Source organism: Ochotona princeps, chromosome 13 (assembly GCF_030435755.1).
Source record: "Ochotona princeps isolate mOchPri1 chromosome 13, mOchPri1.hap1, whole genome shotgun sequence".
Taxonomy (NCBI): Eukaryota; Metazoa; Chordata; class Mammalia; order Lagomorpha; family Ochotonidae; genus Ochotona; species Ochotona princeps.
The window spans coordinates 49,131,319-49,147,299 of record NC_080844.1 but is presented as its reverse complement, the minus strand read 5'-3'; the positions used below and the strand labels follow the sequence as shown (position 1 = coordinate 49,147,299).

The following is a 15,981-nucleotide window of genomic DNA, read 5'->3' as shown; positions in this document are numbered from 1 at the left end:
CAAACAACCACCTTAATTTGAGACACTGGCATCGCAAGTGGCAGCTTAACTTGCTTTGCCACAATGTCAGTCTCCTTGGATCTCTTAATACCTCTATGTTACTACTGGATACAACCCCACGGAAGGCTGCTACCATCTATTGGACTGGGAATTTCCTCGATCAGGGGATCTGTTCTCTCTCTTCCTTCAATCTTCAGCCTCTAGAAGTCCAATGTGCTATCCATTGCACAACGAAGCCACCTCTCTTCCTTGAATCTTAGATGGCCAGCAAGAGCAGACCCAATGAAGTTAAGCCACCACATCAAATATGTAGAAGAGTTGGAATAGACAGTGGATGTGGCAGGTCTTGTCTAGGCCAGTTGTTGACACAGAGATTGGGAGAGCAAGAGAGCTTCAGCACATGGGCAGGGACCACTGGACCGATGATGGCCTGGTCTCCAGCAACATGTAGCCAGATTAACAAGGCCTTGCTTCCCATTCACATGTGAGTGAGGAGGCAGGAAGGGAAACAGAAACTTAGGTGAGAAAATCTGTGGGAAGTTGAACAGTTGTGAGTGTTCAGGTGTTCCCAGGAGAACAAAGTAGGACTCTGTACCTGCTACTCACATAGTATGTGCCTGCCCATTATCAATTCAACCTCTGGAATCAAACCTGACACTTCCTGAATTTCTGACTGTCTACAGTGGCTCATTCCCAAATCTTAACATTTAAGTGAAAATGATAGTGAGCAGAAGGAAGTTAATCAAGACTGCCCCTTTTGAACACCACTTACAAGACCCTTGCTAACCATTTGCTTATCTCCATGGGTTCATTGAAATTACACCTGCTTAAGGTACTTACAGTTTAAGGTATAAAGTAGTTTTTAACCTCTGTCTGCCTAATCGAGCCTACCAGAACCAATCTGTTTTTCAAGAAACTCCCCAGGCTTATGGAGGGCGGGGGAGACTCTAATGTCATGGGAAGCCATTCCTGGCACATTTAGAGAGAACTGCCAAGAGAAGGAATAGGAGAAGGCATTTGATAATTGAGCACATTAAGTATACCTAGGCAAGTGTGAAGAGACACAAGTTGAGAAACCAATTCACCTTAAATGAAGCTGAACATGATTGCAAGAAAGCCCAAAACAACTGCATGTTAAAAGGCCACTCACTGGGCCCGGTACTGTGGCCTAGAAGCTAAAGTCCTCACCTTGAACACACCAGGATCCCATATGGGCGCCAGTTCTAATCCCGGCAGCTACACTTCCCATCCAGCTCCCTGCTTGTGACCTGGGAAAGCAGTTGAGGACGGCCCAATGCTTTGGAACCCTGCACCCGTGTGGGAGACCCGGAAGAGGTTTCTGGTTCCTGGCTTTGGATCGGCGCAGAACTGGCCGTCGAGGTCACTTGGGGAGTGAATCATCGGACAACAGATCTTTCTCTCTGTCTCTCCTCCTCTCTGTATATCTGACTTTGTAATAAAAATACATAAATCTTAAAAAAAAAAAAAAAAGGCCACTCACTGACAGGAGATTAGAGGGTCCCAGACAGCCCTGCATGGGCATGTTTGCTCTTGAGGAGAAACCAGCAATGATAGTGATTTTTGAAGGGCCCAGAAATCTCTCTGAGCTTTAGTTCCTTGACCTGTTGAAAAGGGTGATTGTAAAATTTTTAAAAGTGAAATAATAGCTCCTAGAGATTTGACTTCTTGGACCTACAAAATTTTGGACCCAGAAATCTTGGAGGCATGAACATATAATCATACCAACTTATTTTCCTAAGTTTTAGGATGAAAAAGAATAATAGATACTGTTAAGGTAGTATTTACTATGCACCCAGGACCAGTCTAAATGTTCTGCATAGAATAATGTAACTTCCCAGCAACCCTAGGAGACAGTCTTGATAATTCCTGCCCAAGAAATGCGAAAATTAAGGTGCCATGGACTCAGAATCTTCCCTCTCAACTGACAGGAAACCATTGTCATAAACTCTTGGTTTTGCTTCAGAAAGCAGAAGAATTCACCAAAAACTGAGAGACTGCCATCTCAACTTTTCCCCAAAAGTAAAAAAGAATGCAAAAAAAAAAAAAGAGTGGTTCCTAAAATTTAAAGAAATTTGGCTTCAGGTTCACAGACTTTCCTGTGCTCATTTTGTTACAGACCCACAAACATCACACTCAGGCCCACACAGACACTTTGCCCTGGGTCTCAGATAGACCTTGGGGAGAGCCTGGGATACATTGTGCTGATGTGCACACCAGATATTAAAAATTGCTGTGGTGTTATAAGATTCTGAGTAGAATGGCATTAATGGAGGTTTGGGGTAATATCCCCATGAGCCATATGGAAGTAGGCACATCACCACTTGCGGCTTGCATAGGCCATCTGTTTCCTGAGTAGCCCATCTCCAACTGCTCCTCCATCATCCCTGACACATAGGAACAAGAGCAAAAAAAGAAAAACCACTCCCAGAAGCTCAGGAAGTGACAATGGAGCAGTCTCACTTCAAGGAACACTTGGATTAGAACTTACAACTCTTCACACGTGCTTTGACAGTAGTAGGAAGGCTCTGGAACTATTGCTCCCCTCATTGCATTCTGCCCCTTGAATTAAGAACAGAGTAAGAACTCACAGCCTTCTGCTCAATGGTTACAGTTCATGTGACATTCTTCAGTCCTTCACTCTCTCTCCAGTAAGGGTGACATCTTCCGTGATTGCAACTCGGCTTTGGGCAGGACCATCACTCAGTTATTCACCAACGGAGCAGCAAGAATTGCGTTTAGTACAGGCCATGCTACCAGCAACTGGACCAAGGCAGTAAAATCCTGCCTTCCAAATCTTGAAGCAGTTATTTCATAATTGAGCAATGACTTAAGAATTGGGGTTGGGTGGAAAATGAAATGTGTAGTGGCTCTGATGGGGAACATTAGAGAATTGTGGTTAGGGCTCAGTTCTAAATTCCCAGGATGCAGGTTTATGACCAGGGTCAGCCAGCATTTTCTGTAAAAGGCCAGACAGTGACTATTTAGGTTTTGTGAGCCATGCAGTCCCTGCTGCACCTGCTCAACTGTGAGGCCATTGCATAAAAGCTAACCTGAGAATGAATGAGGGTAGCTGCATGCCAATACAACTTTATTATGGACACCAAAATTTGAATTTCATATCATTGGTTGTATGGCATGAGATAATTTTCTCCTTTTGACTTTCTTTTAATTAAATACATAAACACTCTTCTTAATGTGGCCTTATAAAAATAGCTGGTGGGTCAGATATCACTCACTAGAGGCCATAGTTGAACAAACCCTAGTTTGTAATCATAGTTCAGAGGCATTTCTGAGTTGTCAACTCTGGGGTAATTTTTGTTTTTCCTCCTTTATAGACTGATGGCCACATTCAGCTCCTCCCTCCTTTGGAAAACAGAAGCAACAAAGAGTAGATCGACCTCATCTGAGTTTTCTAAGCAAAATGTTTTGCTCAGGGTAATTCAGCACTCCTCTGCATTTAGAAAACATGAGCCATACCTGCACTTTCCCACTACTCCTCAAGACTCCCTGTAGCTTCTGCTGAATCACTCCTGACAGTTGACTTTCAGAGTTGCCTGGATCTGGCAACATGGCTCAGCTCCTGGGTGCTCCCATTTGTCGGTTTCCTCCTAGGGACTCCCATCCCCCGGCATTTAAGACCAGAGGACACAGCATGAGACTGTCACGCTCCAAACTATGGATATTGATATTCCTTGCACACTGGCCAATTTTCAAGCATTCTGCTGAGTGCTTTATGGAGTTCTTTTCCTTTATTTTCACAACAACCAAAGGATGCCAGTAAGATGATAAGCCGCAAGGATTGGGAGGTACTGACATTTGGCACAGCACCTAAGCTGTTACTTGAGTTACTGGAATCCTATACTGTAGTGTTGGCTCAAGGCTAGGCTGCTCAGCTTCTGGTCCAGCTTCCTGGTAAGCTAGTAAAAGGTGATCAAATTGCTAGGCCCCTGCCATGCATTTGGGATACCTGGACAGAGTTCCTGGTTCCTGACTTTGGCCCGGCACAACCCTAACTGTGAAAGCCCTTTAGCAATGAATCAGTAAATGAAAGATTTCTCCCTCCTTCTCTCTTTCTCTTTTTCCTTCCTCTCTCTCTCTCTCTCCCTCTCTTTGTAACAACTACATTTCAAATAAATCTTAACAAACAAACAAAAAAAAAAGATTTTGAGTTCCAGGTTTCAGGGAAGGAAGCCAAAGTGTAGGAAGGTTAGACATCAAAGCAGGGTCCTACACACGGCAGTCAGGAGATGCGGAGTTCCTCTTGGCCTGCCAGCACCACAGCTCTTGTTTCGGAGGACTCAGGCACCCAAAAAGAGTTGACCAACTTCTAAAGCCGCCATGTTTATCAGACTGAGTCTGCATCCTGACTCTCTGGGGACCTGAGATTTTCAGCCTGGGAAAATCCCAAGAGAGTACAGTTCCAAAAGGCTCTCAGGTGATGGGTGATGCTGATGCTGTGCCTCTGGGACCATACTGAAAGGAGCAGCAGCCACAGTGAATCACCTCCATCAATGACCAGAGCAGGGTACACACAGTGAAGTCAGTGCACATGGTGTTCCTGCACCACAAGCCTTGATGGAGCGGAGCTAGGGAAGCCCCACCCAGCACCAGCTGAGTGGCCACAGAGCAGGAAGGCTTCTGTGTCTCACGTTCCCTCATCTGTAAAGGGGAATGATAACAGCCCTCTGAGGGTTGTGGTGACAACAGAATGAGAGCATCCATAAAGCATTGAGAATGTCTAACACATTTCAAGCATCCCACAAATGTAAGATAGTCTGCACATTAAGAAGATTGTAGACGCTTACTAAAGAATCATCCGGGCCCGGCGGCGTGGCCTAGCAGCTAAAGTCCTCGCCTTCAACGCACCGGGATCCCATGTGGGAGCCGGTTCTAATCCCAGCAGCTCCACTTCCCATCCAGCTCCCTGCTTGCGGCCTGGGAAAGCAGTCGAGGATGGCCCAATGCATTGGGACACTGCACCCGTGTGGGAGACCCGGAAGAGGTTCCTGGTTCCCGGCTTCGGATCAGCGCAGAACTGGCCGTTGCAGCTCACTTGGGGAGTGAATCATCGGACGGAAGATCTTCCTCTCTGTCTCTCCTCCTCTCTGTATATCTGACTTTGTAATAAAATAAAATAAATCTTAAAAAAAAAAAAGAATCATCCGAGAATGGGCTGTGTGAGCTTTGCTCCCCTGGCAGAGCACAAAACATGCACAGATCATTCAAGCCACTTTACAGTTAAGTAAACCAGACTTCCATCCAGTCAGTCATAAAATTAAATTACAGGGAAAGTTCACCTTGAAAGGGCATGACCCAGGTGCCAGCAGAGAAGCAGAAATCTCCAACTCCGTTTGGGATTTGTTTGCTTGAGGAACTGTGCCTCTAACTGGGTGTAAAGGAAAGCACAGAGCAAGTTCCTAAAGCAACATCAAATCAGAAGCCCAGCAAGGTAGCATCGTCACAGGGGTCACTTCAGAGTGTCACTATTCATTAGATAGTGTGTTTCTACCCATCATAACCTTGTAGAATGACTAACCTACCCAGGAACACAGCACTGCCTCTTGGTATTAACAGAAAATGCTTCAGTATTCTCTTCTGTATAGCAGCATTTTACACAAGATAAGTCCATGCTAACATACTAGGAGCCCAAATGTTTCCTTTTTCCAAGGTTGTACAACTCCCCAGGTGAATCAAGTGTTATTTCACTCCCAGCATCTGGCGAGCTGGCACTCATGATGTGCTCACTACCAACACTTGATGTCCAGAAAGCACAGCACCCCACACACAACACTGTATTCAATGACTGTAATCAGAACAGAACTGGGGTAACACCTTTTCATGGAGCTACAACATGATCATGTCATCTGATTTCTGGGCATTAGCCAACAGGTGGATAGAACCAGATAGGAACTTGGCTGGGCAAGCCAACACTCTCCTTCCTGAAGTTGGATTGGCAATGTATAGCTTTGATGACCAGTTAGCTGCATGAGTGTAGAGGATCTACTGGACCTACCAGAAAGCCTGACCTCCTGTCTCAGATACCTGTGATGTCTGGAGCCAGCACATTTACATGTTGGAGCTGACATGCCTGGCATGCTGGGGTGGCCATTGCTTCCCAGAGCCTGTGGCAGCTCCCCCTCCAGTGGAGTTGGCTTTTCTGCCCCAGGCCAGTAATCCTCTAAGGTGGGGGACAGAAACAAGCAAAACCTCTTCAGTTTGCACCAAAAGCAGTTCAGGTTCCCTGGGGCTACTCAGCTGTTGGTTAATGGGAATCACTGAGTTATCTTCCCAACTCCTTCCCTTTGGCAGCACGAATCTGCTTCAGCTTCTTGCGATTCCTCAGAGGAATGGCATTGGCATTGAGACTCCCTGCCCGCCCTTCACTGGCTTGTACTCCCCTGTCTCGGTCTCCTGCTACCTCACTCCAGGACCAAAGAAAGACAATTGCCTCACCACTCCAAAGTCTTACTGAAAGCACTACAGCATCCCATACAGGATCACAGCCCTTATCACATGACATGGAGATCACAGGGCTTAGAGGACCAAAGCCCATCTCCTGTGCCCTGCATCCTAAGCACTCCAGCTTGTGGTGCTTTGTAGGTGCTGAGCAGTTGCTGGCTTCTGTTGCCCATGCATCAGAGGGTCAGAAACAAACTCAGTCCTTCCAACTGTTCAGAGAAGTCCTTCTCTGTTTATTGAAAAGATTACAAAATAAAATTGAGAGTCATTCCTCACAGGGGAACAAACTTTTCCATTGTGGTCATCCTCCATTACACCACCTGCTATCCCACAGAGCACGCTAGCTTCTCAGTCTGTGCTTCCTCAATGGAAGAGCCCAGCCTCATTCCCTCTGAATGTCCCTGGATGTGGTATCACACTTGTAACCTGCCCCATTCCTATCCTCCCCACTTCCTCTTTCCCTCTTGATCCTGGGGCTCTGGACTTTCATCAGGGAACTATAACAAAGAAATAGATCAAAGGAAACAAGGAAAGCTAAGGAGGTGGCTGGTGTTTCTTTATATCTCCTGCTCCCCTGGGTCTTGAAGGTACCAAGGCTGATCGTCAGACTTATTTTTGGAAGGTCTGGTGTTGAGGTTGTCAATATTTAAATCTATGTCAAACTTAAAAACTCACATCCAGTTATGCTTCAAAAATTAAGGATAAGACAACACAAGCCTGCAGGTAGTTGAGCTGGATTTACCCGAGTCCTCAAATAGGACTATGTGCCACAAATCCCCATCACCCAGTTACCACAATTCCCACCAGTCCCTTTTGCCTCTGAGTCCAAGACCCCTGAAAAGCTGACTAATCTGATCACAACATGGGAAATCTGCTCTGATTTTTACTTGCCTGGCCCTGAGGGTAAGTTATTTGAGCTTGCCATGCCCTATTTAGGTACTTGGAAAAACACAAGTACCAGCTGCTAAGTGTTCCTTGTGTATGTAAGAGCCTCAAGCAAGGCATTAGAGACTTCTTCTATAATGTTATCATGCCTTATGTCCATACTTTGGAATACCATCTTGATGATGACAATGATGATGATGATGATAACGATGATAGCAGTGATGATGAACTGGTACCCAAGTAATAGGTACCAGTTACTCGGAGCACATACGCTTGTCTGAACCTGCAGATGTTCTTACTAAAAATGAAGTTCTTAATTCTCAAGATTTGGAAGAACTGAGGAATGAATGCAGAGCAAAAACCATGCAGACACCACTCGAGAATGCTTTCAGCACCCTTGCGTCCAGCAAGGGGAAAGCAGACTGGTGGGCAAAAGCGAAGTCTCTCTTCCCAACACATGTCCAGGATTTCAGCTCTGTCCAGAATGCAGGCTATAGCTCAGGACTGAAGCTACAAAGTTAGTGTCAGGAAGCATGCTTGAGTTACTAGGACTATGGAGAAACACTGAAAATATTCACACGAATCAGCCTGCCCTGGCACACAATAGGGACAGTTGCAGTTGTGTAATGAGTTGAGAGCTATAAACTCATAATAAATTCCAGTCCCCCTGTAAAATTAGCAGCTAATCATGAACATGTAAAGGCAACAGGAAGAATAATTCCCATAACTTCTTGGAAGCCAAAGATGGCACCTAAATGACTTTGAGATAAAGCAATCACTGAAGGCCTACCACTCTTTCAACATTTATGCAGACTGATATTTGTGGGCAGGGAACCAAGGACGTGATTCAGGTCAACAATTGAGACCCAGGAACTGTCTTGGTGAGAGCAGTTTAGTTAAGCAAGCAGGTAAAACTTATACACAAAATTCTAATCACTGCATTAATGATGTCTGACAAGTGGAATGAAGACGTTAAAGTAGGAGTACCCATGCCAAAATATCTAATGCAGGCAGGACACTCCCTGACAAAACAGTATAGATGCTCAACAGGCAGTCATGGTTGTCCAGGCTGAGAGTATGTCTCCTTTACATAGCACTCACCCATGTGTCATGTACTGTTGCAGGCATTAAGGTTACAGAAACAAAGTAACAAGAGCCTTTCTCTCAAAAAAAAAAATCATGGTCTGGTGGAGAATAAACAGGTTTCTACCATCTCTGCTATGTGGAAATGATGAGTGTCATCAGCAACACATAACAAACTAAGTAGTCATTGAAGAAGTACTTGGGTACTTCTTCTGGTCCTCGGAAGAAGGCAGCCAAAAGTCTTCACAATCGCAAAATGTTTTCTTGGAAGTGCAGAGAATTTCTGTCATAATTTAAGGCAGCATGTGAAATTAAGAAACTGTCAAGTCTTAGGGAACATCTGGGGCTTTACCAAGCTAACAAGGCTTGTGGTCTGGGGACACAGATGCTGCGAGGGCAACTCAACAGCAGGTGCAGGGCAGGCCAATGACCCAGAGAAGAGGCTACATGAGGAGTTAAAGAGGAAGGACAAAGAACATCAGAGTTTGGAGACTGGAAAAAACAACTTGGGGCTTAACAATATCAGTAACCATGATAGGGTTAATAACATCGTTGTTTTTGATCACTGAACACTACAAGAAAACTTTTATGTCCATTACCACACTCAGTTCTGTGATCAAGTAGTGCTAGTATACGCATTTCACAGATGAGAAAACTAGAGACTCAAATGAGAGGTTTCTCTGTATGGCAATTCACCAGACTGGCCAACATTCGCACTGAAATCTACAAAGCATGAGATATGCCAAATACAACAACACTTTTTTTCATCACAAGGCAGTTTCCAAGTCATCTAAGTATCAAAATCAAAGGTTGAACTAATAGCTAGACAGTCAGCCCTACTATCTGTTGATGAGTGACTGGAGCCAATGACCAGCCAGACTAACTGAGCAGGGCACTGCGTTTCAGTGGCCACAAGAAGATAAAAGATGAAGATATGGACCTGTGAAAGTGGTGCTGAGGCTCCTCCATCTGGAAGAGCCATGCCCTCAGGACCAGCATTGTGGTGTAACAGGTAAGCCTCTGCCTACAACTCCTACATCCCATCTGGGTGCCAGGGGGAGACACGGTGGCTCTACTGCCAATCCAGCTCCCTGCCAATGCACCTGGGAAGACAGTGGAGGAGGACCTTGGTGCTTGGGCCCTTCTACCCAAGTGGGACGTCCAGAGGTAGCTCCTGGTTCCTGCCATCTGCCTGGCCTTTGCAGCTATCTAGGGAGAGAACCAGTGAATGGAAGATTTCTCAATCTCTTCTCCTCTCTCTGTGACTCTGCCTTTCAAATATGCATTTTTTAAATCTTAAAAAAAAAAGCTCTCAGTGCAAAGTTATATTATAAATGGAAATCTACCCACAAAGAGAGAAGACCATAAAAAAACACAGAATTCTAACTTTGGGGATGTTGGGTTGGGACAGTGGCAGTGATTGGCTCCTCTAACAACTTGTATCTGAGGTTCTAATACAGTTTAAAATCAAGTGGTCAAAGAAGCCCCAAGGTGAGACTTTAATATAGAAAAAAAAATTATTCTAAGCAAGAGATATCTCCTAAGGCAACTGACAGAAAGAAAGGAAGGAACATTCCTTTGACCGGGACCACTCCCAAATCTCAAAATAAAGGCTCTCTGAAAATGAGTTCGCAAATCAAAAATAACAAAACAAAAAAGAAAAATCTACCATGAATCAAAGTCAGTAGTCACAACAAAAACAGCAGAACACTGCCCTCCAACCCTGGAAACATCACACAACAGAATACTGACATAATGTCTATAAAACGAAGTTGTAAACTTTATTTTATGGAGGTTTTGGATTTGCTTTAAGGAAGACATAAAGGAATTGCTGAAAATGCAAGAAAATATTAAGACACTATCAAGAAAAACCAGACATGTGTGGAAAAATATCAAGAAAATAAACAAAATTACTAAAAACAAAATCTCAGGTTAACCATTATCAGATAAACACACCTTAATGAAAAAAATAATGAAGACCGAGAAGAGAAACCTGAGAAAAAATAAACAAAAAAAAAAGAAGAAGAAAAATAGAAAATAACAATGGGTCATTATACAAGAAAGAACTATTTTGGAAATTCAATGTATGCCTCGCAAGAGTTCTGGAAAGAGTAAAGAGAACAAGGAGGAGACCACTGAAGGACAAAGGACATCTTAGGTTCAGGAAACTACATCCAAAAATGCACTGTGTTGAAACTCTATAAACACCAAAGGCAAAAAGAGAAACCTAAAAACAAAACCGAAGAACAGGCAGACTACCTACAAAAGAGCAGCAGACTTCTCAACATCACAAGACGACAGAAGACAGAGGACAAAAACCTTCCCTATGCGAATAAAAAGTATGATTCTGAGTTCTCAGGTGTAAGTAGTCAAAGCTGTTTTTCGAATGTGCAGAGAGGAGGGAGAACTGCTGAAAAATCTGTCAGGGAAAGAGTACAATGTACTTCAGAAAGCAAGAGACTCTAAGGTCAGGAATTGGTGACACACAGAATTTAAGAAAAAAATAAAACAGTAAGCATCTAATTGTATAAAACAATACTGATGACTAATGGCAGAAACAATAGAGTAACTTGAACTAACGCATTCGCAGCATTCACACTGTTTCTAAGAAGGATGAATGCATTGATCAACTTTAGACTTGTTTAGACCTTTATATGTGTTAAGGGAAATCTATGTGAAGGAAAAACAAAGAATCAGAGAGAATTAAGAGAAGGCATTCAGAAATATCTCAGAAACAGAATTACATTATGTGGTGGTAACCATTTACATTAAGTGGTGGTAATATTTGCAAAGTGAATACAAAGAATAAGGAAACAGTACTAATATATAGGAAAAAGGACGTAGCAAGTTGAGAGAAAAAAGAAAGAATATAGACCTTAATCCAATTTTTAAAAAAAGGCAGGAACAGAGGCACTTTTTTTAAAAAAAAAACGGGTGAGTAATAAAAACTAAGAAGATATAGACCCAAAATTATCAATTAACATTAAATGCACTAAACACATCAAACAAGATTAAAACAGATGGGATTTTTTTCAATTAGAATAAATGCACCTAAAATATTAGGATACCAAAAATGTAAAAGTATAAAAGATGAATTTTTCTTAAAAAAAAATTCCAGCTGGCAGGGCTGTAAAATTAGACAGATTTTCAAAGTGAAAGCATTTCCAGGAAGGTCCCTGCATAATATTCAAGGAACGATTCACCAGGAAGAAATAAAAATTGTCAACTTTGGCTCACTTTATGATCATAATCTAAAGCATACTTAAAGTTAAAAATGACAAAACTACAAAAGAAATTTTAAAATCCCTAATTTTTTTTGACTGATTGTCAGGCAGACCAAAAAGGGGAAGTACAGACAATGTAGTTAGCAATGTGGATATAATGAAAAAAGTAGAAAATGTTGGACATTTAGAGTGTTTTCTTTATCAAATACTGCAAGGACATTTTCAAAACTGACTGCTTAATTGGCCGCACTGTAAGTCTCAACAAATTCCCAAGAATCCAAATGATACATGCCACGGTGCAAATGAGTAAGAAAGTCATAAATAAAATATAACTCAAATGCATCTGTATTTGGGAACTTAAAAATACATTTTTTTCACAGATCATAGGGGAAATTACAGATTTTTTAAAAAGTTTTACTCTCAAAGAAAAATAATTCAGAAAATCAGAAGCATTTTAAACTAGATGAAAAATACTGTATGTTGCCACCTGTGGGAAAGAACTAAAGAGATATTTGGGGGCCTGTGTCATGGCTCAACAGGCTAATCCTTTGCCTTCAGGTGTCTACATCCCATAGAGGTGCCAATTAGCCCAAAGCCTAGGGACCCTGATCCACATGGAATACCTGGAAGAGGCTCTGGGCTCCTGGCTTTGGATCAGCTCAGCTCCAGGCATTGTGTCTGCTTTTGGAGTGACTCAATGGATGGAAGATCTTCCTCTCTGTATATCTGACTTGCCAATAAAAATAAAATAAACCTTTGAAAAAATGTTAAGCTACCCGTTGCAATGCTGGCATCCCCTATGGGCATCAATTAATATCCCAGCTGCTCCACTTTCAATCCAGCTCCATGCTAATGCACCATAGAAAGCAATAGAAGATGTCTCAAATGCTTGGACCCCTTCCATTCATGTGGGAGATCTGAAAGAGGCCGTGATGACCAGGCTCTTGGCTTCAGATTGGCTCAGCTCTGGCCATTGAAACCATTTGGGGAGTGAACCAGCAGATGCAAGAGCTCTCTCTTTCTCTCTCTCTGTAAAACTCTTTCAGGTGAAGAAATGAAGTACTATGGTAACAGAAAAGACAAGGTAGTGTGGGCTCTGGAGCCCAATGCCTGGGTTGAAAGCAGGAACAGGGTCACAGCTCAGACTCTGCACCATCAGCTCCCAGCACCTGTGCACTAACTATGCTTTCTAAATGGAACATCCTCCATCCACAATGAAAAAGGAATATTATTACTCCCATTTTGCAGATGGGAAGTTTGGGAAATTTCTGTGATTCTCCTCAAGTCATGGAGTTGGAACCAATTCAAGACCAGACCTTTCTGGGTTCAAAGACTGCTTCTCAACTACCATGCTTATCTACCAGAGGAGAAAATTCCTGTGGGCCACTCAGTGTGGTGATGTTTAGGAACAGCATTGACCACACATCCAACTGCAGGGAAAAGACATCTTTAAAGTGGAAGGTAAAACAGGAGGAAGACTGTCCTTTTCTCATTTCCTCCTACTAATGCTAACCCAGGGGTTTGGAATCAGAATGAACATGAACAACATGAAAATTTCTAGCATTTATCAGACAGCGGATGACAAAGCAAGCATCGTGTTGAACTCTTTTGATCCTCACATCTTTTTTCACAGATTCTATTACAGTCCCAGAATACAGATGAAGTGCCTCTGGTGCAGGGAACTTCAACTCACACTGCTCTAAGTCAGCAGAGACAGAACCCACCGTAGACCCTCCAACACTTGAGCAGACATCATTATCTACACTGCAATCTCAAGCTCCAACGCCCCCCCTCTGTCATTTGAGGATGAGAATACTCATACCCCATGACAAGGTAAAGCCAGCAGGAAGACAGTGGTGATTGTGATAATGGTAATAATGATGGCAATGATGGAAGAGGAAGAGGACATGATGAACGGTGACAACAACAAGCACTTGCAGAGAGCAGGCCTAATTGCTCCAGAATAAAATAACTTGCTGCCTAAAATCCTCAGAAACAAATCTCTCCATTTCACTCACATAGATCTTCATGTGGACAGATCATTTTGTGGGAGCTTATTTTCAAAATCAAGATCACAGCATTTTTATATTAGATGAAGATACAAAAAAGACAGTATTTTTTTTAAAATCTGACAAAATTGTACAGAAGTGGGCGGGGGTGATGCTCACTCGTTGTTAAGCCTAACCCTGAGCTTCCTCTTCCAGGATTCTTGAAACATCAGCGATTGCAGCATAAAAGACTGACTCATCAGGCTGCATTTGTTCTCTATGTATGTGTCACTGTTGCCATCTACAGCTACCTTTGGGGCCTGCAGTGCTGCCAAGTAATTCTAACAGCATTGACCCGGAGACCACAGTGCTGGCAAAACCTGGCTCTTCAGTGAGGACAGAAAACAAAAATGCTACCTGCAGCAGCAGCTCTTTCTCAACCACCTCTTCAGTCTTGCTGATGAGATGCTTCTGCAGGGTGTGAATTTTCTGTATCAGCTCAAAGGTACTGGGGTCACTGGCCTGCCAAGGAGAACAATAGGCAACAGAGACATCAGCCTCAAGGCATCGAGGTCTTTACAGACAGTAATTATTGTTTTTATTAAAATGCATTGCAAATCTACAGACCCAATACAGAGTCAGAACAAAAAATAGAATGGTAAAATGAGATAGCCATAAATATCTGCTACTCCCCCAAAAATAAATAAAAGCATACTATGATCTTCCCAATATCTTACCTATGGTTTTAGTTAGCCTATGGTTCAAAAGGGAGTGTGTGATTGTGTATGATAAAGTATTCTTCACCACCATGCAGACACTGTAATGAGTGCTTTTTACACAGGAACATATTTTAATTTACAACAGCCCTGTGAAATAGTATTAGTCTTCTACTTTTACAGATTAGACAACCAAGGCTCAGTGAAGTCATTTGCCCAGTCTAGCAAGGGTCAGGCCTGGATGGGGGCCCAGATGTATCTGTCTGCAATGACTGTGGCTTGTCATTACTATGCTCTAAAGCTATCCCTGTTGTCTCCTGTTTCTATGGGGGAAATAAAAGTTTTCCTAATCCACCAAGCCTTGGGATTCTCCTTTGGTAATCATCACCAAGGAGATTCATTACAGTTTATAACGGGGAAGGCTTCTAAGACATGGTCGCAGGCTTCTGCTGCTAATTGACAGGAGAGCATGGCCGTGGAGTTCAGCACTCACATGGAGTAATCAAGATATAAACTTCTGATGCCCCTTCAGTTGTTGTCTGTGCACAATTCAAACAAGAGCTGTGCTTATAAATTGACAACTTGGCCTCCAGATATTGAGCCAAAGCTTCACTTTCAACAGCACTGGCATTTTGAATTAATCCACTAGCTAAATATTTTCAACCACCTCCCAGTCTCCATTTTCTAATTTTTTTTATAGAAACTGACATGGAGTGGAAACTGAAGATCTGCTTGAAAACACATGGAATAAACTAATGTGATGGTAAATGCATTTAAAATCTTCAACCCCACTTCCCCAGACACATCCATATTACTGTTGGGTTAGTAACCCATACTACTCTTGGCATTTGAAGAGAAATAAATAGGAGGCCAAGAGAGAAAAAAGAAAGCATATTTCATTGACTCTGACTTTGTTTAAGAGATGGCAGGCAATGCCAGCTGAGGTCTATATATTAAGACTAGATTTGGCACACATCCACTTGGCAGGCCTGGATGTTGTTAAAACTCAGGCTTCATGTTTACATAACAATTTGTAACGCATTATCCTTAGTATTCTCTTCATTAAGAGGCAACAATAAAAATGAAGACCAGTCTACTTGACTGATTTTCCATCTCACCCTGCCCTTTCCATCTCCCAGCATCCTAACTGCTCATTTAAGTGAAAGCGTCTCTGCTGCCCCCAACCCCCTTGCCAGGTACAACTAAAGGCAATGGCCGTGCTTCTCCTTGAATAACCACAGCGTGTGTTTAGCAACTATTTGTAGTGCTGCTGGTGATGTCTGTCAGGAAGTCATAAAGTGGGAAGCTGATAATCCATCCCTTACCAACAAGACTTTGACTGGGTCCCTGGATCATAAGAGAAAGGGATGGGCTTATACCACAAGCACAGCTAAAACCTGGTGAGGGCTCTCCCCAACTCTTGCTATGTGACCTCCTGTGCCACCTTGGAACTTGGCCAGCAAGAAAGTCATCACTCAATGTGACCCTCAATCCTGGATTCAATCCATGAACAAAAATAAACCTCAGTTTTAAAGAACTTACAGGAAAAAAAGAAAAGAGGATGAAGATGCTGGCAGCCAATATTGCTAAAGGCAATTAATCCAA

The 15,981-nt window shown here is 42.9% G+C and overlaps 1 protein-coding gene across 1 annotated transcript in view; it reads right to left on the bottom strand.

Moving 5' to 3' along the window:
* The window catches only part of CFAP58 (cilia and flagella associated protein 58), a 100,478-nt gene that overhangs the window by 29,797 nt on the left and 54,700 nt on the right, over window positions 1-15,981 (bottom strand). The window contains exon 15 of the mRNA XM_004580225.4: window positions 14,078-14,182. Within this exon, the coding sequence (XP_004580282.2) occupies window positions 14,078-14,182 (105 nt within the window). The remainder of the gene's footprint in view (window positions 1-14,077; window positions 14,183-15,981) is intronic.